The sequence below is a fragment of the Dromaius novaehollandiae genome, chromosome 19 (genome assembly GCF_036370855.1).
Source record: "Dromaius novaehollandiae isolate bDroNov1 chromosome 19, bDroNov1.hap1, whole genome shotgun sequence".
Taxonomy (NCBI): Eukaryota; Metazoa; Chordata; class Aves; order Casuariiformes; family Dromaiidae; genus Dromaius; species Dromaius novaehollandiae.
Window position 1 is genome coordinate 6,387,925 of NC_088116.1, and position 23,996 is coordinate 6,411,920.

Below are 23,996 nucleotides of genomic sequence, written 5' to 3' on the forward strand. Positions count from 1 at the left end.
GCTGCTGCTGGCTGGCTGAGCCGTTCCCGGGGCATGAAGCATGGCCTCGCCTCGGAGAGTCTTTGCGGTGCTGCAAGACTTAATGTGGTACTTCTGATCACGAGAGAGGGCCTGCGGATGGGTTGCCTCTTTGCCTCAAGTTTTGCCTGCTAGGATACATGCTGACCGCTCAGACTCTGCGCTCAGTTACTAAACTCCATCCCTGGCCTTGCTGCTCGCCTCTGCCCATGCCTGAGCTTTGGGTGTGAGCCCCATTTCATGGCCCTTCTTACATTTTATCTTGGATCGAACGGCATGCTTAAAACTTCCCCACCGTACGACTGTGGTGTATCCACCAGTGCAGCTATTGGAAGGACCTCAGGAAACCTGAAAAAAGGCCCAATTAATAACTCTGCATTGTTATCTTGAATAAGAAAGATCCACGTCCTGGGAAGCTTGCCAGAGAAGTGGACTTGAAGGAATGCAGGGAGTGGTCGGCCCAAATAACAGATGTGTATCTGCTCCGTCTCTACGGGAGACGGAAGGTGACCTCTGTCATTGAGCTCGGGGCCGGCTCGCCACCTTTCTGTGCGCGGCCGGACCTCGCTTTGTTTATGCGGATGCCGAATCCGTCTTCACGGCATTGGGCTGAGTCTGTGCGAGGACAGAGAGCCAAACTCCCCGTCAGACCGCGGCTGTAACCGTGCGGTGTCGTCATGCTTTCGCATCCCAAGTCCACAGAAGAAGACATCTCCGTGCTCTTACCTACTGTTTCTTTTATTCGTCGTCATTGAAGTCGAAGCGCTTCCCAGGCATTAATGAACGTATCTCCACAACATGTTATGACATAAGGAAAAGCAATTTCCTTGTTAGAGATTGGCAACAGAGGTACACGAGGCTGAGGGACTGAGCCGGGTCCCACAGGAAGCCTTAGCTTCAGGATGAGAACAAATCCCCGATACCCAGAGTTTCAGCCCAGCGCCTCAACCCCAGGCCACCCTTGTCCCTTAGGAAAACAGGGGTACTAAGTGAAGGTTCACTTGGAAATGTTTAAATTCTTCCCAAACGTAAGCGTTACATGAGCAAAGTTACTGTTGCTGCTCTGACTATATCTGCAGTGGGACATTAAAAAGGCTGAAAATATGAGCATATAACTTAATCAGATCTTTCCCCTGTAACACATTTGCAAGTATTGACTTAGAAATAAGGTAATGTCCATAATTTATTTAAATTAACAAAATTTGTGGTAAGATGTTGCATGCCAGCGTTTTACATAAAACATTTTCTCCACCGTGTAAGAAGCATTTCTCTATAGGTTTGCATACTATAATTTTCCTGTAACTGGGATAGGTAGAGGCATATATAAACACAAGTTCTTATTATGGATTCAAAGGTATTTTCTGAGGAATTATTGTATGCTTGGTTTGTTCAGCTTCTGAAATTTTGCTTCATTATTTATCTTAAGGAGAAATGGTGTAATGCTTATTGTAGCATTTACTATTATTATTGAAGGAAAGAGATTTATGTCTATAAACAGAAGAATATAAGAGTTTACTACATCTTTCTAATACTGTGTCAGTCCGTCTAATATCTGTCCCACATGTGATGTTTCATTTAGAAAAGTGGCCACTGGGTAGTGCTTTCCAGAACGCAGCAGTGACATGGATACTGATGTTCATTTCTGGAGCTGATACAGTGACCTACCCGCTGCCAGTGACATACTACATTTTTGGTGGTGAAGTCACTTTTGAAAATCATGTTTGCACTCTCAAGTCATCTAGACACTTCTTGAACTTGTACCCGTTGCCAGCTGATATTGTTAGCTCCCTCTAGTACTAGCAAGTTTTTTTTAGTTCAGCGTCTGTCCTAATGAGCACAGATTTGATCAACGCTGATCTGGGCTTTGCAGAAACCTCATGGGCCAAATGCTGTAATCAGGCCAGGCTGTAGGAGCTGAATTTGCTCAGAAGTCGCCCGTTTCTATAACTGTAGCTGCAGCCTCCTTTCAGGCACAAGCAGCCTCGCCGGCTGCCCTGTGACTTGAGAGGTGCTCCCCAGTGACTGCCCTCACGTGAGAAAGGCTAAAAGATCCTGCAGGTATCGGCATCTCGTGTGGATGGACACTTCGTGTTTTGGTACCTGCTATGCATAGAGGAGGCTAGTCGTGTGGGAAACGCTGTTATAAGAGATAAATCCACTCAGAGTGGAGGGCTAGAAGGTGGTGGTGGTAGCCGATCTCTGGACAGATGTGTTGGACTGTTGCACTGTTGCAAGTGCTGCAAGTAAGTAGATGGAGCAGTTGCTAAACAGAAATATGGGCGAAGAGACAAACTTTGGCTGTGGACACCAAGGGCTTGCGGCTTCAGAAGTACCAGCAAGTCCCGATGTGCTGCTGATCTCTGTGACTAGGAACGGCCTCCCGTGGCCATACCTGGCCATTGCTGTGAGGGAGCTGGAGCCTGATTTCCAAGCCATTACGTGCCTAATCCTGTGTCAGTGAAAGTCTTGGGTAGCTCTCAGGTATTTTAGAGACTGAATACCCAGGGCAGCATTTCTGAAGATCGCATGAGAGATCCAGATGGAGACAGCAAAAACATACTTGGAGTGAGCAGCTGCTGCTCACCAGCTTCTCTGCCCTTGATGTGCTGTGCAGTGTCGTGCGTGCTGGCTTTTTGTGCTGCGTGAGTGGGACTGGTTCGCCAGCAGGAATACGCAAGAGGACCTGAGAATCCATTCGTACTCATTCTTTCTGATGTCCTCTTTGCTCCTAGTTAGGTGGAAGTTGGTCATGTGGCAGGGTGGCCCTTGTAGGTTGCTAAAAGAAAAGGCTTGGTGTGGCTGACGCACGTATTCTGTTTGGCTTTGGAGAATGCCTTCCTCCCGTGGTAGGATCTGAGCAGCTTCAGCACTAAATCTGTGGGGACAGCAAAGCCCCCATAGTGGACAACACTCTTTGCTCCACAGCACCTCTGGCTATCCTGCCTTTTTCAGGGTAAAAGCCACTGCTTTGGACAACAGTTTATTTAAATAGTTTTTTTTATGTTTTGTCTGTCTTTTTTTGTCTAAAATGAAACAGCCTGGAATAGTGAAATGTGAGAAAAGGAGAGAAATTGCTGGAACTTCTGAGAGACCTAAAGCATATGTGCTAACGGGATAATCTCTGTCATGCCAGTCCATGAACAACTTCTCCTCATACAAACTGCACTGCATGGACTGTTCCTCATCTTGAAGAAATGCTCAAAGCCTGGTTTAGATAACTTCAGGGTATTCTGATGATGAAAAGGAAGCCAGGTAGATCGTTGCCTCTCAGAGGCGTGTTACAAGGACTGTCCCGTCCTTGCTGGGGCAGTGCCTTCCCGCAGGCACCTCACTCCTTCTTTAGCTAGTGGGTCTCATGTTCCCTTGGGCAGGATTCCGACTTTTCAGCTCTTCCCAGATTTCACCTCGGTTTCCCCCTTTTTAATAGGAATGCTTGGCCTCTTGCACTCCGACTCGGGGAGGAGCAGCTTGTTTCTGTAGCTGGCCTGGTGCCAGATGTCATCACTTCAGGCAGTGCCACGCTGCACATCTTCAGCAGTTTGAAATGGAGAGACAGAGAGAGGCAGATAAGATCAGCAGCTTTAGGTGATGGCATTGTTTCAAATAAACCATGCATGACCCAAAGCTTCCACTTCAAATGGGGAATGAAATTGCTTCATCCTTTGACAGCTTGCTCCATGAAAGAAATTTATCTTCACTTAATTGCTTTAGATCCCAAGAGGCTGTGTACAGTAATTTCTAGGAGATAATTATATCAAATTAAAAAAATATGTGACTATCCGACTGCTGAGCATGAACGCAGTGGCCAGAGAGCAGGAAGGAAAGAGGCACCAGATCTGAGTCATGCTCACAGGTTATCGCTTCCTGCGCGTCTCGTGGTCCGCAGGCACGGCACCGCGAGACCACGGGAGAGGCTGCCGCGAGGACAGACGGGGCGTAGGAGTGCTGAGCAGGGTGCTCAGGGCCGGAGCCCTCTCTCCCGAGAGCTTCGGCGGGGGCCTGCCTTCGCTCCCTCCTCTGACGGGGCAGCGGCTCCCCTTGCACACGTCTTGCGACTTGGGGACAGCAAACCTCGCGAGGCCGAGCTTGGCAGTGCATTTATCCGGTTATTTCTCCTGTGCAGTTGTACAGTAGAGCTGAGGAACAAGAAAGCTTGTTGATTTAAAAACATGTATATTTAGAAGCAGAGTGTAAACTTCCTGCCCAGGCTGGGATTGGATTCTTGACTATGTTTGAGTTTCCAGTTTTCATTTCCTTTGCCCTCATACTTAACATTGTGTATCTCCCAGAGTGTGCCCCAGACTAATCTCTCCTTAACCCTCCCTCGCCCCACATTTTTCTCTCATTATTTGCACATCAGTTCCAGTTATTCCAGGAAGCGGCGTAACTCCTGAATTGTCGCTGGGGTCGCAGGCGGTGCCCCGGCTGAGCGCGGGCTGGTGCGAGCCTCCTCCGTCCCCCTGGAAGAGGGGCTCCTGCTGGAAGGGTGGCCTCAAACCCCAGGCAGGGGCAGACCCACGCGGGGATTACGGCAGGCTTGAAATTGTTGGCAGTTGCTGATCCTTGGAAGAAGACGGGCTCTCTTGTCGCTGGTTGAAATCCTGCAGGGATATCCCTCTAGTTGTGACTCATGGGAAACAGAATCGCTGACCGGGTCCAGGAGGGGTGAGCTGCTACATCATCTCAATCTTCCTCTCTCTCTCTTTTGATTTAAAGCAGGCTGTGTGCCCACCTCGACTGCTTCGTGTGACAGCTCCTGCCACTGCTTGTGCAGCACATCTCCTGGGAACCGAAATGATTTTCTTCCCCTAGGGCTGTGACATTTTTTTTGTGTGATCCTGCACAGGCTTTGAAAGGGTTGTCAACAGTCGTGGGCCAGGACGGAGCTCCTCCCCGCCTCTGTGATGTGCGGGCTGGTTTTTGAAGTGCGGGGCTGCTTCGGCTGTTCCCAGGAAGTCTGCAGGGGAACTGTGTTTGTACGAAGGAGGTAAAGTCCCTGCGTGTTTCTGGAGGGGATCCACTCAGTGGGCTCTTTGATGTCATCTCCATTTTTGGACTTACATCAAGCAAGTCTAAAAGAAATGTTTTGGCTTAGCCTAGAACATTTGCACCTGAGCAAGATGACCTGTGTCTGTCCTGGTGTCTAAGGCAGAAATCCACGGCCATAGCTAGAGCAGCGCGGGAGGCGGAGGGCCCGGGCCCGGCCGCGGCATTCAGCTGCGCTCCCTGGGCGCGCTGGCTCCCAGGTTGTCTCGAATCGTGAGGCAGAAGAGTTGTCACTTTAAAAATGTCTCCTCAAGGCAATCCTCAAGTGTAGCACTGTCCTGGTGTGCTGGTCAGGACGCTGCTGACGGTTGTTCTCCTACCGTCCTGGGTGTGGTCAAAACCGGTCTCTCAGAGATGTCACCTGGAGTAATGTGTAGTTTGGTTCATGTGTGCCAAGCTGAAACAGCATCTACCTCTCCTTGTTTCTCTGGAGCCTGAGAAATCTTACATTGTTGGGATGTCTATCCCCAAATGTCCCTGTGTTTCATGCAGTTTCTCCTAGTCCAGACCTCATGGTACTGCGACAGGACTTAGGTTTAGCTGTACTCTGGCCTAGCTGCCCGAGGTCAGCACTTTCAAACAGGTCATGCATCCTGACTTGGACTGCCCTGCAGTTTGTCGTTATGTTCTCTTGCACAAGATGTCCGGCAAAGCTTGGCACATCGCAGTGGTTGGAGAGGCATCCGCTGCTGTCCTCGGTGACCTCTGCAGCCCAGATAGCCTCTGCCCTTCTGTGTTCTCCTGCTGGGAGCGATCCGTGACGGGCTTGAGGCTCCAGTCCCTGAGTCCCGAGCTCAGAGAGCAGAAGACAGGAGAGGAAAGGAGATTCATGTCAGTGATCTTCAGTTGTCTGGAACAGGGAGACTCCTTTCCTCTAGCACAGTGTCGTCGTGGGGGCACATAGCTGTGCGGCTCAGTGACTGCCCTGATGCCCCAGCCTTGTAATACTTAGCAAATGAGCAGCTGGGAAGGGATGCATTGTAGAAGACAGTGTGAAGCAGGACTTGGCTGGAGGCAAGGAACCAGCTTTGGGAGGCATTGCACAGCCACAGCCTTACTAGCTAGTTTAATAAGGCCAAGCCCAGGCCTTTTGGCCCCTGGAGGAGGTAAGAGGGGAACCTTCTGCTGCCGTGGGGCTTTTCTTTGGCTTCCCGTGAAAGTTATGTCAGCAGCAGTCACTCCGTCCCCATCCTCTTGCCCTTCTTTTCTCTTTCTTTTCTCTGCTCTCTTGACATACTTCTTTGCTTACTCTCTTTTTATTGCTGTTAGTGAAGAATATATCACCTAAAGCCATTTCAAATACAGTTCCTGCTCTTTATGATTTCAAAGACTAGCTGCCCTCACAGCCAAAGCGAGGAGCCTTGGGGGCCAGGCTGCGAGGAGCTGGGTACCCCAGTGCAGGAAGTGGCAGAAGAGCATTTAAAAACCTGAAAATACAAGGAGCTGTCATCTGGCTCGAAGCTGCTGCTCGCAGCGCAGTGGGCTTTTTGTTTCAGAGGCCACGAGTGAATGAGTTAATGATGATCCCAGATGGCTTCAGAGTTTGCCTCTTGCCACCCCTTCCTGTTCCCCCAGGATCTCAGATGGTGGCGGGAGATGAAGTAAAATTCTGGAGTTTGTTGTAAAGTTCATCTCTCTCCCTAAATCGTGCTGGAACTTGTGCATGCTGTGTTGGCAGCTTCAAGGGGATGCTACCTGGTAATTAATTAGTTGTCAAGAGACAGCCCAGAGGTTCCAAGTCTTTATATTCTTGCTAATAGAAATTGCTCTGATTACATTTTCCCCCTTGGCTGGAGGGCTGAAGAGCTCGGAGCAGCAGCTATGGTCCATGGGCAGCTGGAGCAAGCCTTCCTGTCCTTTGTTTGGACTCCTCTGAACACGCTAGCACATGCTTTTAGTGAGCGTGAACCCAGAGGGAGCCCGATCCTGAGCCCTGTCTTTGCCAGCCAATTTTGCTCGTGTTTCTTGTCAAACACCTCCCCTGCACTTGGGGATGAACCCTGCCATGCTTCTCCTTCAGCTCCTCCTCGGGGTCTGCTCTTGGCATGGTTGTTCCCACTGGCCTTTCTCCCTGGAGCCCCCTCCCCAGCCTGCGTAGCGGGGGGGCTTTGTGTGTTTTCTTCTCAGGGTCCCTTTTTCTGGACTTAGAGAAACTTTCGGTGTCCACAGTGATTCCTAAAGAGTTTCTCTCAACCTCGCTTAAATCATCTTCTCTTCCTCTTGGTCTATGTCCGTGCTCCTGAAGTTAGTCATGAACAGATTTAGGCTTCTTCTTACGGGAAGAGAAGTATAGTTATGAGTTACATGAGAGGTGCCTGGATTTTGGGGTCTTGTCTCAGTCAGACAAGCCTTGTGGGCTCCTCTGTGTGCAGCATTGACACGGAACTGGATTATCCAATGGTTTGTTAAATGACCATTTGCATTTTTGCCTGCTAGTCTATGGGTATTTTTTCCATTTTGCAGAGATTGTTTTCTCTCCTGACAATTCACAGTTCTCCTTCTCCCCTTCACTGGCCAGTTCCCTTCTCTCTTCCCCTCTGGCAGCCTGGTTGTCTCTGACATCTTGAACAGCTTTCTGCCCACCCAAACTTAGCATCTTGGTAGGTGAACCCCATCATCCATCCAAACCTTATCATCCGCTTATCATCCTTATCGTCCATCCTCTCCCTTATCCTTATCACGCTTCTCTGGTCAGCACCATCGTCCTGGACTGAACAGCGTTCAGTTCCCGGCTGCGTGGGGGACACAGCCCTCCTCCCTGCCCCGCAGCAGCACACAGTCTGCTGCTGCTGCCTCCCTCTCAGCACTACACTGAAATCAATCCTTCCCTGGCTCCTGGAAGTACTTGTCTGGGTGGCAGCTACCAGGGTTGCGGAGTGGCACTCTGGAGGCCCGCAGGAGGTGACGGTGGCCTGCCAGCCATCGAGTTGACGACCCAGGCATGCTAGCGTGTGCGGAGCTCTCCGGTGATGCAAAGTGCCGGTGGTCTCCTGCCCCATCCCAGCGAGGAGCCCAGGACGGAGCTTGCTTTGTCCCCTCGTGTCTGGGAGAGCCTCCGGCTTTCGGCCCCTGCGGAGCCCCCGGGGTGGCGGGTGCGGGAGCGGGGCTGTTCTCACGCCAGGCAGGGCGCAGCGGGCAGCGCGCGAGGGGAAAAGACGGCCCTTCTCCTGGCCGGCGTGCACAGCACGGGGGGAGCCTGGGACCGGCTCCTCGGGGTCTGCTACCTTCGCCAGCAGCTCTGCCCCGGCTGATCCCGGGAAGCGTCCCATCCGGCGCCCCTTTGGGTGCCGTAAATAAGCCGCGGCGAGCGGCGCTGTCCCGCCGGATGCTCTCACGCCTGCGGGTGCCGTGCCTTCCCTTCCCACCCCCGGGGAGCCCGGGCCGGGCCCACCTGGCGTGGCGCGCTCGCAGACATATGGTCCCTTCTCCCTGTGTTTGGTTAAGTGTGGGAGGACTCGCTGCTCTAACTCCTGCAGCTTCTAAGCTGTTGTTACTGCTGATATGGCCCTGCGAGCAGACGTGGCAACTTTACAAGGCCCTGTCCCTCGCAGAGGCAATTCGGATGTTCCTCTGTAGTAGCTGGGGGGAGAGAGATCTGCAGCGTTTGGAAGGAGCAGTCTGGGAAGGGCATAATGTAATGCAGAAGAGGAAGACAAAGGCGTTTTTAAGGCAGGAAGTGGTGGAAATGAGGGCATGAGCCGGAGAGCTGGCGGGGCAGATGCGCAGGCGGGATGCAGCGGGGCTGCGGGAGCCCAGCAGTTACCCGGAGCAGGCGGCGGGAATAGCCGGGAGAGCAGATGAGGTTCCCTGGCCTCGGCGGTCCGGAGGAGCATGGCAGCGAAGGCGGGGAGGAGCAGGGTGCTCTGTCCTTGGGTGGGACATGGTTGTGCTGGGTGGCAGGGGCGAAGGTTCGGGCTGCCGGATGCGAAAGCCCCGCGGTTTGGTAACCACTGGGTCCTGCAAGGGAGCGAGCGAAGGAGGAGACGGAGGTGGCACGTGGGACAGGAGTGGCACCGTCCTGTTGACCGTGATCTTGAAGCTGTGGAGCTGGTGCAGGAGAGACCAGGGGACGGAGGAGAGGGTGGACGGGGACATCACCGCCCTGCGATTCGGTGCCCTTCACCAAGGGCAAGTCAGGAGGCTGTTTCCAGTCACAGGGCTCGAACTGCACTTGGGGCTGCTGGCTCCTTCCTCGCTTGGCTTTTCCAGCATCTGATCGGCCTCGCTGTTTGTTTGCTTGCGATGATTTCAGTTGTTTTCTATTTTAGCCTGTGACCCCGAGTGCCTGGGCTGGGGCAGGCAGGCACCGTTTTAAAGCCGCCACTTGGCGGCAACAACTGTTCGAGTCGCAGAGCAGCACCCATCTAACCCCTCTTTTCACACACTCGGAGCTTCCCAAACATTAACCTTCGGATTAAAATTTTCCATGCTTGGTCTCTCCCCAGATGTGATGTCTGAGCTTTGGTTTGGGTTCATGTTTTTCGTGTTTGCTGGGTTTGTGTTATGGGAGAATGAAAGAAATACTTTTCCCATTAAAAAAAAAAAAATCACAGCGTCCATATTTTTTTTTTTTTAATTCGGGGATGCACCAAAAATGGCTGAAATTTGAAACGTGAAGCTGAAAATGATTAGTTTGGCTGCAGCGCGCTCCCGTGCCTATGCCAGCCCCACAGTGTGTGCTCCCAGGACCACGTCCCCGCTGCAGGTGTGCCGTGCCGCGGGCAGCAGCAGCGCGGTGTGCAGCCGCTCCCAGGTACGTGCTGGCTCTGCCGGCAGCGCCAGGAGAGCCTTCGTGTGACTCAGGCTGAGTAACTCCAGATTTGGAAGAGGGCGGCTGTTTTTTTAGTTTTTAGCAAAAAAAAAAAAAAAGGAGTTGTTTTTCAGGCTCCACATCGTGAAGCGCCGGGGAAGCACGGGCTCCCGAGCTGCAGTGAGTCAGGCGCAGCGCTCGGTGCCCTGTTTTCAGTCCTCCGTGCTGCGCGTAGCGTCACCGTCGGGAGATTGCACACCGTCGGCCTGGGTGTGCGGTGACCCCGTGGTGGGAGCGCCGCGGCACGGTCCTGACTGACGGGTCTCCGTGCAGCGCGGTGGTTGCTCCCGTATTTTCTTCTGCGGGAAGAACGGCGGCATTGCCTTGTTTCACGCGGCAGTGGCTGGTGGCTGCACCTTTTATTGCCCTGGAGCCAAACGCTGTGGTCCTGCTGTTCACACCTCCTTGCAAACCTCAGGGCCACCTCGAACCCGCTCAGATGCTTTGCATTTCCTTCGGTTGACAGTTTTTTTGTCTGGCTGCAGCACCCCTCCTCTGCGCTCTGAGGCTGTGCGCTGCTCATCGGGTGGGGACCTGCTCTGTTCACACCAGTGCTCGTAATGTCTGGCCTGCAGCTCTGCCAGAGGCCGAAATTGGCTCTCCGTACATGGCTGGATTGCAAGGACAGCGCTGGATGGAGGGTGGAGTGAGCGAATACCCCTCTCTTCCTACTGTGCTTTCAGGAAATGTCTCTAATGCAGCTGTAAGTGTGAATGAAGTCAAAAGAATGGATCGGTGCCCCCGCTCCAGCCCACCCCGCTCGCCCGGGCCCGTCCAGGGTCCCCGCCCTATTGTTCTGGTTCAGCTCCCCCGTTTCGGGGCCGGGGCCTTGCTCGCGCTCGGCGCCCGCTCCCGGGAGGAGGAGCTCTGCCGAAAACAAAGACGCAGCGAATAGTTTTTCTCTCGCCGACGAGCCGCCGGTTCCAATTCCTCGTCCCCTTTCCTAGGTGTGTTTGCAGCTCTCGGCCCGGCTGGAAGCGAGCGACGCTGAGATACAGGCCATTAATCATGTGCCAAAAGAGCTGAGTATTCGGTATAAGTAGCGGAGCCGTGTTTGCTGCTTCCTTAGAGGCAGGGCAGGATCCGCACGGGCTGGAGCGCTGATCCGGTTCACAAAGTTACCTCTCGGGTAAGCGAGTGAAGCGTCTCGCTCGGAGCAGCCCCTCCTCAAGGAGGACATGGGCTTCCAGGCACACGACTCCTCCTCACGTCATTGGGAGTCCCCTAAGTGGCAGCATTTCGCTGTGAAGCAAAATACAGCGCTTGTCCCTCCCTGAAGTGGCTGCTGGAAGTGGTGTGAGCGAGCGCTGCTTCCCGCCCTGCCCCGAGCTGCCGGGAGCGCGCTGCCGGTGCGGTTCCTGCGGTGGCTGGAAATGCCAGTATTGCTAATATCTCTGGGGCTGTGGTGTCGCAGCCGACCGAGCTGTGGTGGCATTTTTCTGAAGTTATTGCATTGCCTTCCGTATCCCCACCCTCTTTTCAAGGGAATTCGGTCGCAGCCCAGCAGAGATGCTGACGGTCGGAGGAGTTCCTCCCCGCGCGTGGCGGCGTGCCCAGCAGCCTGCCGGCCCCGGCACTGCCCGGCCCTGCTACCCACCTTCCGCGGGGTCTTTGCCTGCTTGTGATTTCGAAGAAAATGCTTCAGTTGCTTCCGCTGCTTCTCCCTTTGGGCAGTCTGAGTGCCCCAGACCTCCCCAGCAGCGTCTGGGCGCCAACGAAGCGTGCGGAGCGGTGGTGGGTCGCTCGGGGTTGACATGGTTCGGTCTGGTTGGGGGAGCGGCGGTTTCGCATCTCAGCTCTGACTCAGGTATCTGGCTCCTCTGATGGGGGCAGCTGTCGGCGAAGCCTTTGCCCCCTGCATGCCGTTTCCGCGTCGCTCCCTGGGACGGTGGGATTTGCAGCCAGCCCAGGAGAGCTCCCCGAGCGCTGCCGTGCCGTAAGGATGGGGCAGGAGCTCGAGACCCCTCGGTGAAAGCAGCGTTGCAGGAGGGGGTTTCTCCCACACCACCACACGTTCAACAGTTCCACTAAAATCGGTGGGGCAAGCGTCCAATTTGTGTCCTGGACTAAAAAGCCTGAAGGAAATGAAACACACGCAACCTGATAGAATAACTCGGGGCCTGACTCGAGTCGGCATGTGCATGTTAACTACGATTTCAGGGCGCCCCTCCCCATAACTCGCCCGCGTGCCTGGGTGTCAGCTCAGAGACCCTCAAATCTGTGCTTCCTCTCCCCGTGCTCCGAAATGGCACAGGTGAATTCCCTTGGCAGGGGGGCTTAGGAAAGACCTTTTTTGGTATTTATTTCCTTGTGTTTTTCTGGCTGTATGGCCTTCCCTGAATTCAGTACCATTCGGCCACTGAGATTAACCACTCTGACCAGTTTCCCTAGAGCGGGATCCCAGTTCAGCAGGTCTGGAGCGTGACCCTCCGAGAACTGCTTGCACTGGAGGAAGTGAAAATGCAGGCAGGGCGGCCGCACACCGTGGCCAGGTGGGAACTGTGCTGCTTTAGGGGGTTTTAGTGGTTTTCATTGAACAGTCTCCTGTAGACTCAGAAATCCCAAGTTTCCTAAAAGAAGAGGAGAAAATTCCAAAGACTTTCATCCCAGTTCAAATATCAACCAGGGCAAGGAACTGGGGAAGTTACAGTGGGAGCTCAGATGACATTCTCTGAAAAGCAAACTTAATAGAGAGCAAGTATGAAATGGCTCAGACGAGCAGTGGCTGTGCCCTCCGCATGGGCTTGGCCAGCGTCTGCACCTCTTCCTCGTCTGCGCGGATTAACGAAGGCCAGAGAGGGTGAATCACAGGCTCTGCCCAAGGAGCCCCTCTGCTTTTGAAGCCTTTGGCACCTCTGCGAGATATTTAAATGACAGACAGACATATAGGGATCTGTAAATACTCATTTGGTGCCAACTAAACCACAAAGAAGATACAGCATTTGTGGTCCAAGGAAGTTTAAATATTTGTGGTCAAACTTAAAATTCGACATAAAACTCTCATCTGTGATGGAAGGCGTCCAGGAACTGCATGGAGAACGTATAAGCTGTGTAAACTCACAGAAACGGCTTCCAGATCGGCTCTGCCAGGACGAGGCAGAATGTTCTAGCTCCTACCTCTCCTCTCCCTGTCGCTGCCGAGGTCAGAAGTCACATCTGCAAAAGGAGGCAGTGGCCTGTGTCCTTCTCCACGGGTAGAAGTCCACCACATTCCCGATGTAACGGGCTAGCGTGGTGGTTTCTGTGCCGCCTGTAGCAGAAGGCCTCCACGTACGTTGCGCTGGAGAGGCGAGAGGTGGGCAGTGCAGACGGGCAGGTGGACGCTCTGAGGGTGAGCTCTGTTTTGCACTTATTTTTACCATTCTTCTGTAAGAGACCCTCAGTCCCGCTCCCTGCTGCTGAGCTCTGTTTAGGCTTTCCTTGCACCTCCCAGCTCCCCCCCTTCCTGGCCCTCTGCTCCCTCAGACCTTGGTGTCTTGTCCGGTGGTACGTGAATCACTGAGTTACTCTGTGGGTCAAATCACGGGGCAGTTGTCTACATGGGGAAATCCTTGTGAAAGAGCCAGTGTTATCGGCTGAGAGTGAAACGCCTGCTCTGCCCGGTGTCTCTGCATGACGCCGTTATCTGCTCAAAGAGCACCTGGGTCAAGTGCAGATGTAGGATCTGGAGGGGCTGAGCTGAGCCTCCCCGCAGCGCTGCAACGTGTTGGCACGGCGCGCTGGGGACAGATGAGCTGCTCAGCAGGAACTGGTTGTGTCCGCTGTTCAGGGCTTCCTCCCTCGTAAACTCCCCACGAGGCCAGCTCCCTCCAGCCGCTGCTCAGGAAGCGCTTTCTGAACCTGGGCGATGTCCACAGCTCCTCTCCCGCAGCCCGTGCAGGACCTGGGCAGCGTGGAGCTCCTTCCCAGCGGAGAGATCAGCCTCTCTTAGCACCCTGCAAAACTTTAACTCAAGGGTTTGACTGGACAGATAGAAGTACTGTTTCCCCCACAGCGCGAGCAGCTTGGAGTTGGCGCTTGCCTTTTTTCATGTACCTTGGAAAAGGACTCTTACTGTTGCAAGAGCACAGAGAGATTTGCAATCTGGAGGTTGGTTTGAACATTCATCTGCTGCATTTCCCAAATTCCAAGAGAGCCGGATTCTAGTTCTGGCAAGAGAACAGCTTTTCTGGTCACCAGCGCAGCGTGGCCCCCCAAGCAGCTGTGATCCTGAAACGCTGGGGGACAGAGAGGTGTGGGGATGGACTGGCCTTGTCACCAACGCCAGCATCTCCTGGAGCTCTGGCCTCAGAGGAAGGGCAGTGTGGGTCTGTTGAGAGCGGAGCAGTCCCCTTTCCCTTACTAAGCAGTCCTCCCTTCCTCCACCGAAGAGCCTGCTAACCACTTTCTTATCTTTCTTAACTCTGCAAAACAATCTCTGGCAAGGCAGGCATCCTCCGAAATGGCAGAGGAAATAAATTCCCCCAGTCCCTGAAAAGGAAAAGATTGGAGACTCCTGCAGCAGGGAGAGCAGTCCATGCCCTGAGAAAGCTGAAGCTGGTGCCATACTGACTTCGGTGAGGATGCAGACCTTGCCTTCCTCCTTCCTAGCCTGGGACGCTGGTTTGGGGACAGATTTTCAGGGACTTGTCTTCCCCGGTTAGCACTGCCAGTGGGATCTGCAAGGGAGGGGCAGAACGGGCTCCCTCTGCCTTGTCTTGGCATTACCCTATTGCTTGAATTTTTCTCTCTTTTCCCCTGGGAAGTTCAGGGATGTGCTGGGAGCTGGGGAGGAACTGAGAAGGGGGGGCACTGAGATGGCTATAATAGGGAGTCCCTGGCTGTGACTTGCAGTTTCTCCCAGAGTTGTGTGCCTCTGTCACAGGCCTGGTGGAAAGCCACGGTTTTTTAGCCCCTTGTTCTCCTAACTAGCAATTGAAACATGTGGTCCTGTGCTCAGGACTTCACCTTAGAGAGCAGAAATGCCCCAGTTATTTCACAACTGTGGGAATCAGTTTTCCCAGCATCGAGTGGCCTCTGCGGTGGAATGCAATGGAAGCTCTGCGCTGGGGCACTTGGCCGCGGGTTGCAGGGAGTGGAAGTGAGTGCTTTCTCCGATGGAAATTCCTGCAGGGTTTTATTGGAGGCAACATTTTGCAATGTGGGGAAGCCTGTAGCTCTCGCTGTGCTGCTAGAGCCGTTGGCAGTGTTGCATGAGGACACAATGAGAACTGAGCCAGGAGCTGCACACACAAATCAGACGAAACATCTCCATCGCTCCGTGGAGATCTCCTGTGCTCTGTCATCTTCCCTAGGACTTTTCACCCAGGCCAAAGTCATGCTTTCTTCTCACCTTGCTGTTGCCCAGTAGGAATGGGCTGCTAGGGGTAAAATTAAATAAAGCTACCACCTACCTCCCAGCTACCAGCTTTCAGATGCAGCCTGGAGCCAGTTGCTCCCTACTGCGAACGCTGCTGCTCGCTGGAGAGGAGTTGGAGAGAAGAGCTGACGAAAAGATTCTTCAGCACACTTAACAGGTGAATAAAACATCAGGGCAAGTCTTTCCAAATGTCAGCAAAAGCCAAAAGCTTGGTTTGGAAACCGTTGGAAACTTTCCTCTCTGGAGCTGTGTAGCTCCTGACACTTCAGAAGAGCAGTCCTGGGCTGGCAAGTCCCCCCAGACCTCTGGGCCGTCCTGGGCACAGAAGCACGAGAGGAACCTGGAGGACTGCTTTCAATCCAGAGTCCCTGTTTCTGATGACTTCAGTGCTGACTTTTCCAGCAGGAATTGCTGTAGTCACACAGGTTCCTGCAGTACTCTTGGATGCATTTTGGGGTGGACAAGCAGCTTTCCTGTCCCCTGGTAAGCTGTGACCAAGGAAGTGAGGATTTGAGAGGAGCTGGCCGCGCTGAGGATCTGGAGGAGCTGTGAGATGTTCTGTAGGGCAGTGCCCGGCTGTGCTACCACAAAGTATTTGCGGGATGTAGACTGGGACCAGTGGCAGCATAGGTTTTCCATGCAGAGTTTAAGTTTCTTCTGGCCTAGATTGGTAAAAATTCAATCTGTATTCCTGCCCCACAACCGCTAGGTGCCAGTCAGGGCGAGAGAACTGGACCGTGGCAGGCAGGCGGCTCTGGGGGGGTTGTTAGATTGGCATGTCTGTGCCTCCCCTCTGGGGAGGGGTTGTCGAGAGCAGACCCTAATCCCCAGAAGCGCTAGCGGCTTCCCCCGCATCACTGATGTGTCTCGCCTTTGTGTCCTACGGCTGTCAACAGCAGCAAGTACCGGTGCCTTGAGTGCAGTTTGGTGACCTGCAAGATAAGAGTATGTGTAGGCCACCCAGGGCTTCCACAGAATGTGTCTGACCTCTGATACTAAAAATCGAATACCTCAGCTAGGATCTGCCTTATCCCCAGCTTTGCACCTTTACATCATCTGTGCTTCTCCTCTGCATCGGTGTGTGGGACAAGCAAGGCTGATTTTCTCCTGGCAGACCCTGGTGGTGGTAGACAGTTGGACTCCGTTCCATCCTGCCTTCCAGTTTTAAAGGCCAGTCAAAGCCGTATCTGAGCTACATATCTGGGGTTGGAAAGATGGAAGCGTTTGGCAGGCTATGAGCACATCTGCTCCGTTGACTCGGCTGAATCCATGGAGAGTGCAGCAGCTGGATCCATGCCTCTCTGCAAGGCTCGGTACACTGGGAGAGATGTTTGGCCAAGACATTGCCTATGCTTTCTCTTTGAGGAGCTCCTATTTTTCAAAGAATTTGGTTCTCCAGCAACGGTAACAGGGAAGAGCAATTGGAACAGTGCTTCTGAGCTTCTCTGTCATCCCTGGACGTTTTCTTCTGCACCTCACTGTGCTGTGATGGAGCATCGGATATGGATGTGGTGCAGCCTTTCCCAATTTGTGCAGCCAGCTCTGGTCTCTGGTTCCTGCCTGGGCCTTCCCGTGCTGGCTCTGTCCCGTACAGCTCAGCCCTGAGATTCATCAGAACCAGAGGTGCCCTGCGCGGGGCCTCGTTGCAGCCGCAGTTGCTCTCCCGGGGCTGCTCGTGGGGTTAGCTGAGATGAGAAGTTTGCTAGTGTCAGCCCTCAGCTGCAGAAACCAGCGTCGAAATCCAGGTGTGAGCGTGTTGCTGCCCGGCCATGACAGAGGCTTTGGCTGTGCCTGAGTGGCCAAACCACTGCAAACTGAATTTGGGGCCGGGGCAACGGACTCCCCTGGCCTCATCCTGGCAAGGGACCAAGCCCAAAGAAGCTAGGCCATTTTAAGTCCAGAGTTAAACCCAAACCCACATTCGCATGAGCTTGTGGGACTAAAACCCTGAAGGGATGACGCCAAACCAAGCTCCTTTCTTTGCTCTCCTCCTACAACTTGCTTTGCTCCCCTCTGCTCCTCCGAGCCAGCTCCCTAGGGACGGAGAAGGAGGCGCAGGGCATTTGGAGGCATTTAGCCATGGCCTGCGTAAATGTTTTAATAGTGTCAGTGCAAATGTTTCAGCTGGGCCGTGTAGACACTTTGCGGTTTAGATCATTTGGGGCTAACTTGGTTTAAGCATAAATCAGCTACTTCACTCCAACTGAGCTCTGTTTAAACCGATGTGGCAAAAACAGCGTTATCTCCATGCTGGATCATGCTTTAGCTTGGCTCTGACTCCAGGTCCTATCCCTTTCCCGTCTCCGACTCTCGGATGGGATCTCTCCATGCTATGATTCAAGCTTCTCATGTCCTTTTCCCCTTCTGACTCCAGCTGTCGGGATGTGCTCACGTCTCCCCCTTGCACACGGGAACGCTGCGCCGCGAGTGGCAGCCCGTCCTCCGGGTAAACCCTTCTGCAAAGCCGCCTGCCCGCCCTTTGCCGGGGGAGGCTAAAGATTCGCGGGGAGAAGCTGCTGGGATCCCTCCCCGCGCCGCCGGAGGCAGCGGGCCTTGCCGGAGGTTGCTGCACCGCTGGCAGGGATGTGGGGGCCGCCCGCTCCGGCCCGAGCCCCTTGCCGGAGGTGGCAGGTCCCCGCGGTCCCCACCGCCGAGCACGGCCCCGTGGCCAGCTGGCTGGGCCGCTGGGGGCTCTTTGAAGCGTGTGGCCTCGCTGAAGGAGCCTGCATTCCTGCCTCCCAGTTATTTGCTCTTTAGGGCACTGCGTAAAATTAGCAAGTTGTAAAAGTTGATTGAAGGCGGCGGCGGGTGTGACAGCGATTTGCTTTGCTGCGGGAAAGTGGTGCGCTGAGCAGCGGGGCCGGCAGCGCCGGTGGGGCAGGCTGCCCCGCGGCTCGGCTCCGCGTGGGGCCGTGGTGGTCGCCCCACGAGTGCCAGCCGCAGGTGCCCCCAGACCCACAGCAAGTCCCTTCCCTCCCCTTGAATCTCCCGAAGACCCGTGCCGTCTTCAGGGCTGCGGCTGCTTGGGGCCAGGGCCGGACGGTCCCCGCACAGGGCTTCAGCACCGGCTCGTCTTTTAGATAGCAGCACACGGCATTTCGGGAAGCTTTCGCCTGTGCTTTATCTGAGAAGGTTGATGGGGAAAACAAGGCAAAGGCCATTGAGGGCACCAGCTCCAGAGGGGCGTTAGACCTAGGACCCTCCTGGGGACTCCGATCGCGGGCTTTCGAAGGCTCGTGGCGGGTAGCGCCGGCGGGGTTGTGCCCTAGCCTCAGACTGCAAAGCGGCTTTGCAACGGCAGCAGCTGGTACCGTTAACGCGGGGCCCGCGGGGTCTTTCCAGGCAGTTAGCGTGTGTTAATGTGTGTCCTGCTGTGTCCTACTCAATGATTAGCATGTTAATGTATGACCTACGAATTAGCAGCCGGCGCGCTAATGAGCCTCTCCAGTGTGCCCCAGCCCGCCGCCAGCCCGCCGTGGGCGGTGGTGCTCGGGCTTGGCGGTTAGCGTGTCTGATTGAGCGTGAGATTAGAAACCTCTCTTCTCCGGCCCGGCCTGATGAAATCAGGGCTCCCGCCACTGTCACCGCCACCGCCGCGCGGGTCCCCGGGCGCGTCGCCTCCGCCGTGCCTCGCTCGCTGCGGCCCTGGGGAACCGAGCCCGGGTCACGTACGGGGGCACCAGACCACTTCAGCAATTCTCAGTTTCGGTTTTGCTTTGCGAGCGGGCCGCGTGCGTGTCAGGCCTATTTTCATACCCAGCGGCCGCTCGAAGCCAGGCTTTCGGTTCCTGCTGTGTGCCGGCGCGGCCGGGGGGAGGGCACGGGGGCCGGTGGCGCTCCCCGCCTCGCCGTGCTCCGCTCGGTACTCGGCCTTTCTCTCCGGAGGGTCGGACGCGGCTCCCAGGGCACCAGCGGTGCTGCCTGCTGCGGTGGCCCCGGGCAGGGAGAGCCACGCGGGGCTGGGGCAGCCCCGGGCATCCCGGCGCTGCCGCGGGCGCTCGCCTTCCCGTCCCGAAACGGGAAGTTTCTGACGAGGCAGGTTGCTGTGTGTCACGCGAGGCCCCGCTCGAGCGACCTGGGTGCCAGTCACGGGTCACTTGTTTCCCAGCGGCTCGGCTGCCCCACGCCGGGGCTGGGCAGACTCCCCGGGCGCGGCTGGCGAGAGCCTGCAGCTCTGGCCCGTCCTCCGGGAGCCGGGCTCCATCCCGGGGCCGCACGTGACAGGGACGCATGGAGCGTTTGCTCTTTCCCTGTTTTTCATTCATGTGGGCTGGAAAAATGTGTTCATGAGACAAGTTGCTGTGGCATTATGTCATGGGCCTTCGGCTGGGCTCTTTTCTGCCGAGCAGATGAGCCGGAGGCAGCGCGGGGCCGCGCCGGCTTGGCAGGGAGTCCCTTGTTTCCTAGCGGTTCCTTTTTCAGGGGACAGGGAAAGGATCCCCGACCCAGCCAGGGGAAAGCAGCTCTTCTGCAATATGCTCGGTCGGTCCCAATCCGGGAGTCTCCGACAGTCACAGTTTGAGCCTTTGCTGGGCAGACGTTGCTGCACCGCAGCTGTGCCGGCACCCAGCCCTTCACGCGTGGGCGCTGCGTGAGAGCCCCGCAGGTCCTGAACTAGGTGCAGTTGCACTTAGTGCTGGAGGTGCCCTGGGAAATCCCTTGGGATTGGCGCCAGGAAGAGGTGCCAATCTCGTCCCCGCCTAGCCGGCCGGCGCACAGCTCCCCGTCCCCTTCCCCTGCTGCTGCTCTCTGCTGCGTCCTCACGTCCCGCTGCACGTGACTTCTCGCTTAGCTGCTCTCCCTCCTACGGCCGGGTTCAAGCCCCGAGCTGCCCCACGCACGTCCCTGCAGCTGCGCTCGCGGCGGAGCGGGGCCGCGTGGGCACGTGCTCCCCGGCAGCCTGGGCACCAGGGAGCGGCAGCGACTCGGGCTGGAAACCCCCGTGCCGAAGTCGCATCGCGGGCTCGGCGGCGTTAGCCGGCCTGGGTAATGAACCGGGCGGGCGAGCTTTGCGCCGCTCCCCCGAGGCCTCGCGGCCCGGCCGCTGGCGCGCGGGATGCTCCCTGCGGCAGCCGTTCCCGCTCCGCTCTCCTTCCCGTTCCTCCCGGCTTTCCCCTTCGCCAAATCGTTCCTAAAGCGGAGCCAGGAGGACGGAAACGTTCCCTCCGTGACACCAGCCGGCACGCAGAGCCGGAGCTCGGTGGTCCCCCGCTCCCCGTAACGCAGCTGGCCGTGATTGCCCGGCTCGTGCCGCCTCTCGCCAGCAGCACCAGCATCCCGGGGGGAGGAAGGGGCTGGTTTTTCCTTCCCCTCGGTGCTGGGCTCCGAGGGGGGCTGCCGCAACGGGCGGCGAGTCCGGCCCCTCTTATGTAAGGGTGCCTCGTGCAGGCGGTAGCTGGGGTGGGAGGTTGGAGGTCGCAGGCGGGTCAGGTTTTTGACACGCACTGCAGAGACACGGCGGTTAAAATTAGCCCGCGGAGAGGAAACTGGCAGCGCCGTGGAAGAGCAGAAGTTTCCTCTCGCGGCAGCCTGGTGCAGCGGGGCCGCTGCCAGCCCTCCGCGCGTCCCAGCCCGGCCCGCCGTGCGGCTCGCAGGAGCATGGCAGGAGGAGAGGCGGCCTCTCCCGCGTGCCGCCCCGGCCGTTGAGGCTCTCGGTTGGTCCTCGGCACAGGGTCTGGCCTCGTCCCCTGCCGACGTGCCTCTTTGCGGGCGGGGAGGCTCTGAGGCTGCTCCCCGCTGCGTGAGCAGAGCGAAACCGGAGCGGCTGCAGGAACTCGGGCAGCAGTGCAAACGTGAACTTTGTCCCCATGCTTTTTAGCACGTTTAGCCCCCGTTTGCTGACTTTCTCCCGGTAAAAGCTCCTCCGTTTCATGGGTGACACCCGTCAACAACCCAACAACACCCATCAGAGGAGAGAGGTGCAGGTGCAGAGTCCCCCTGCGACCGGCGGGGGGGCCCAGGCGGAGGCCGGCGCAGCGCGGGACGGGGCTGCCTGGGCACCAGGCTCCCACGCTCGGGAAACTTCATCTGAGAGCCTCATAAATTGGATAATTACCCGAGTTATTGAGCTGCCTTCTGGCCGGATCGGTCCCAGCCTTCCCGGCTCCCCAGTCGGCTCGTGAGAGCGGCCCGCAGGACGGGACGGGCTGGGGGCGGCGCTCAGCTTTCACAAAATGCCCCCAGCTGCCGGCTCTGCGCTGCCGTATCCCTCTCCAGCATCCGTCCGCCGAGCCCGCCTGCCTTCCCAAGGGGCTTCTGGTGGTTTAGCTGCAACGAAACAGTAAGGCCGGCCACATCATTTGCCTCACGCTTCAGCAGGACTTCCCCTGTCTCGGTGGGGCTGGGAAGGGGGCTGGCTGACCCTGGCAGCTGTGTGGCTCCGGGGACGTGGCGAGGGCAGGCCGGGAGCCGCTCCGTGAGAGCTGCGGGGATCGGCGCCGGGTACGGCTGACCTTGCGCTCGCCTGCCTCCGTTTCCCGAGGGACGCCGGGCTACGAGGCGCGGGCCGATCCCCCCCGTCCTGGTTTGAAAGCAGAGGGGACCCGCACCCGGCACATCTCCGCGGCGCACTGGGTGCTGGGTGCTGGGCCGCGCTGTCTGCGTGCTGCCGGGCCGTGCAGCCCCGCGCGTTTCCCTCTGCCCGTTGCCTGTCCGCCTCCCCTTTGCACTGACTTTGTTTTCCTTTCCCTCTCCCCAACCCCCTCGTCCTCACCCCGTAGGTTATTGCAGCCGACTGCAAGAGGGTCACAGTTCTGAAGTATTTCCTGGAAGCCCTTTGTGGACAAGAAGAGCCTTTGCTGGCATTCAAGGGTGGAAAATATGTGTCAGTGGCACCCGTCCCAGACGCCATGGGAAAGGAAATGGGAAGCCAAGAGGGAAAACAACTGGAAGATCAGGTACCGTGCGGGAAGAGCGCGCCTCGGTGAAGGAAGAATCACCCCTGTGGGGCCCAGCCTCTGCCTGCCCTGCAGCTCCCGCTATTTATAGCCAGCGTAGCTGCGTGTGCATTTTATGGGGGGGAGGAGGGGGGTAAATGGTGTGCAGCCCTCGTCTCCTGAGTGTACTTTGCTCGTGCCCTTTCCTGCCAGTCCAACCCGTGCGCCTCTATCTCGCGCGCTGCTATGAGTTCCAGATGCTGCTCTTTAATACTCGAAGCGGGGAGCGAGCTTTAATAACGTGCAGCGCCGCAGCCCTGGGAGAGGAGGTGGGCGAGGGGGTGTCAGGGTTCAGCCTCAGGATCAAGTTTATAGCCGTGGAGCTAGCCGCGGCAGAGGCCCGAGCTCCAGCCTCCAGCACACGTACAGGAAGAGCTGACATTGGCGCCCCGTCCCTCCCCTGCCTCTCACATCCTGATGTGATTAAGGAATTCAACTCTTGTTTTTCTGCCCTTGCTTGTTCCTGTAGGCCTTGCTTCACTCCAGGCTCCGTGTGTGTGTTTAAGGGCCCTGCCAACCGCTCTGCAGGTTGACTCTTTTCTTGTGTTTAATCTTGCAGTTTGAAAGGCCAGGGAAACTGTAGAGAAGGGCAGAGGCATTTGGAGCAGGGAGCTGGGTGGCCCAGCTCTGCCCGGGCTTGCTCCAGGCACCCCCTCCCGGAGTCACGGAGCTGGGCGAGGGGATCGTCCCGTGCCGGGCACAGCGCCTCACCTCTCCCTGTGCTGGGTGGCCCGCAGTGTGTGTCCCCATGTGCCCCAAAGCTGCTGGCACTGGAAGAGCCCCGTAGCAAGAAGGTGCCTGGCACCCTCCTCACCGCTCAGAGCCCTGGCAGATGGCTGCAGCCAAGTGGGGAGCAGATTTCAGGTGTTTTTTGTGTCGGGGCTCAAAGCAAAACTCCAAGCAGCAAGAGACATCTCTGCAAGATAGGAAGACCTGCATCCCCTGTCCTCTTTGGGAGGCTGTGCAGAAAGTTTTCAGGCTGACCCAGCTGAAAGTGTATGGTGTCTTGGGATCTTTGGGTTCCACCAGTGTCACGGACAGGGACAGTCCGCCTCTGTGGAGCACTTGTTGGGTTGGGCCCTCCTGTTCTTGCTGGTGGAGGATAGCTCCCCCTTGCCCAGTCCCTGCAGCCGCTGCTTAGCTGTGGGAACCTCTCTTTGAGCTCATTGCGTAACCCTGGAGCTTCCTCATTGGGGTCTGAGCACAAGAGAGCTTCCAGCTCACCAGCGTGACCACCCTGGAGCCTTGGCAAGCGTTTCCCAACCCAAAACACCGCAGCAGATCCGCGTCTGACATGCACTCCTTGCTGAGGCCCTTGTGCATCTCTTCCCACTCGCAGCATCCCCCCTGCTGTCCTGGGAGAAGGAAGTGAGCTTGAGGGCTCCATCTTCCTCCTTCCCATGGCTAGCAAGTCACAAGGAGAGAAAAGCTGTTGGGTTCTGCGGCCAGGCGTGTGTGTGGGTCTGAGGGAAATGTTTGAGTATACAGCTGTGGAGTGCTGGGATTGTTTAAATTAAGCCTGCAGTCTCCCTACCCAAGTCCCTCGGGCACTGCAGGTCCAGCTAACGTGCTGCTGCAGCCCGAGCTGGGAAGGGATGCAGGGTGCTCTCCTGTCCCTTCCTGGGGCCGACCTTGTGCAGCCTTGTGCAAGCAGTCCTTCCACTGCAGCCCCCTTTGGGCTCAAAGCCGCTCTTTCTGGTGGGATCCTCCTGGGAACTCTTTCCAGCCCCATTGCGGCCCTTTGCTTTTTTGCGGGGAAGGGGAAATTGTTACTTGCAGGGCTTGGGAAGGCCCATGATGGCTGCAATGGGAAGCAGGGGGTGTGATT

General features: G+C 56.4%; 1 protein-coding gene across 3 annotated transcripts in view; it reads left to right on the forward strand.

Moving 5' to 3' along the window:
* Positions 1–23,996, forward strand: part of SMG6 (SMG6 nonsense mediated mRNA decay factor) — a 116,648-nt gene that overhangs the window by 75,179 nt on the left and 17,473 nt on the right. For all 3 annotated transcript variants that reach the window (XM_064523294.1, XM_064523295.1, XM_026105635.2), the window contains exon 14: positions 21,953–22,129. In XM_064523294.1, the coding sequence (XP_064379364.1) occupies positions 21,953–22,129 (177 nt within the window). The remainder of the gene's footprint in view (positions 1–21,952; positions 22,130–23,996) is intronic.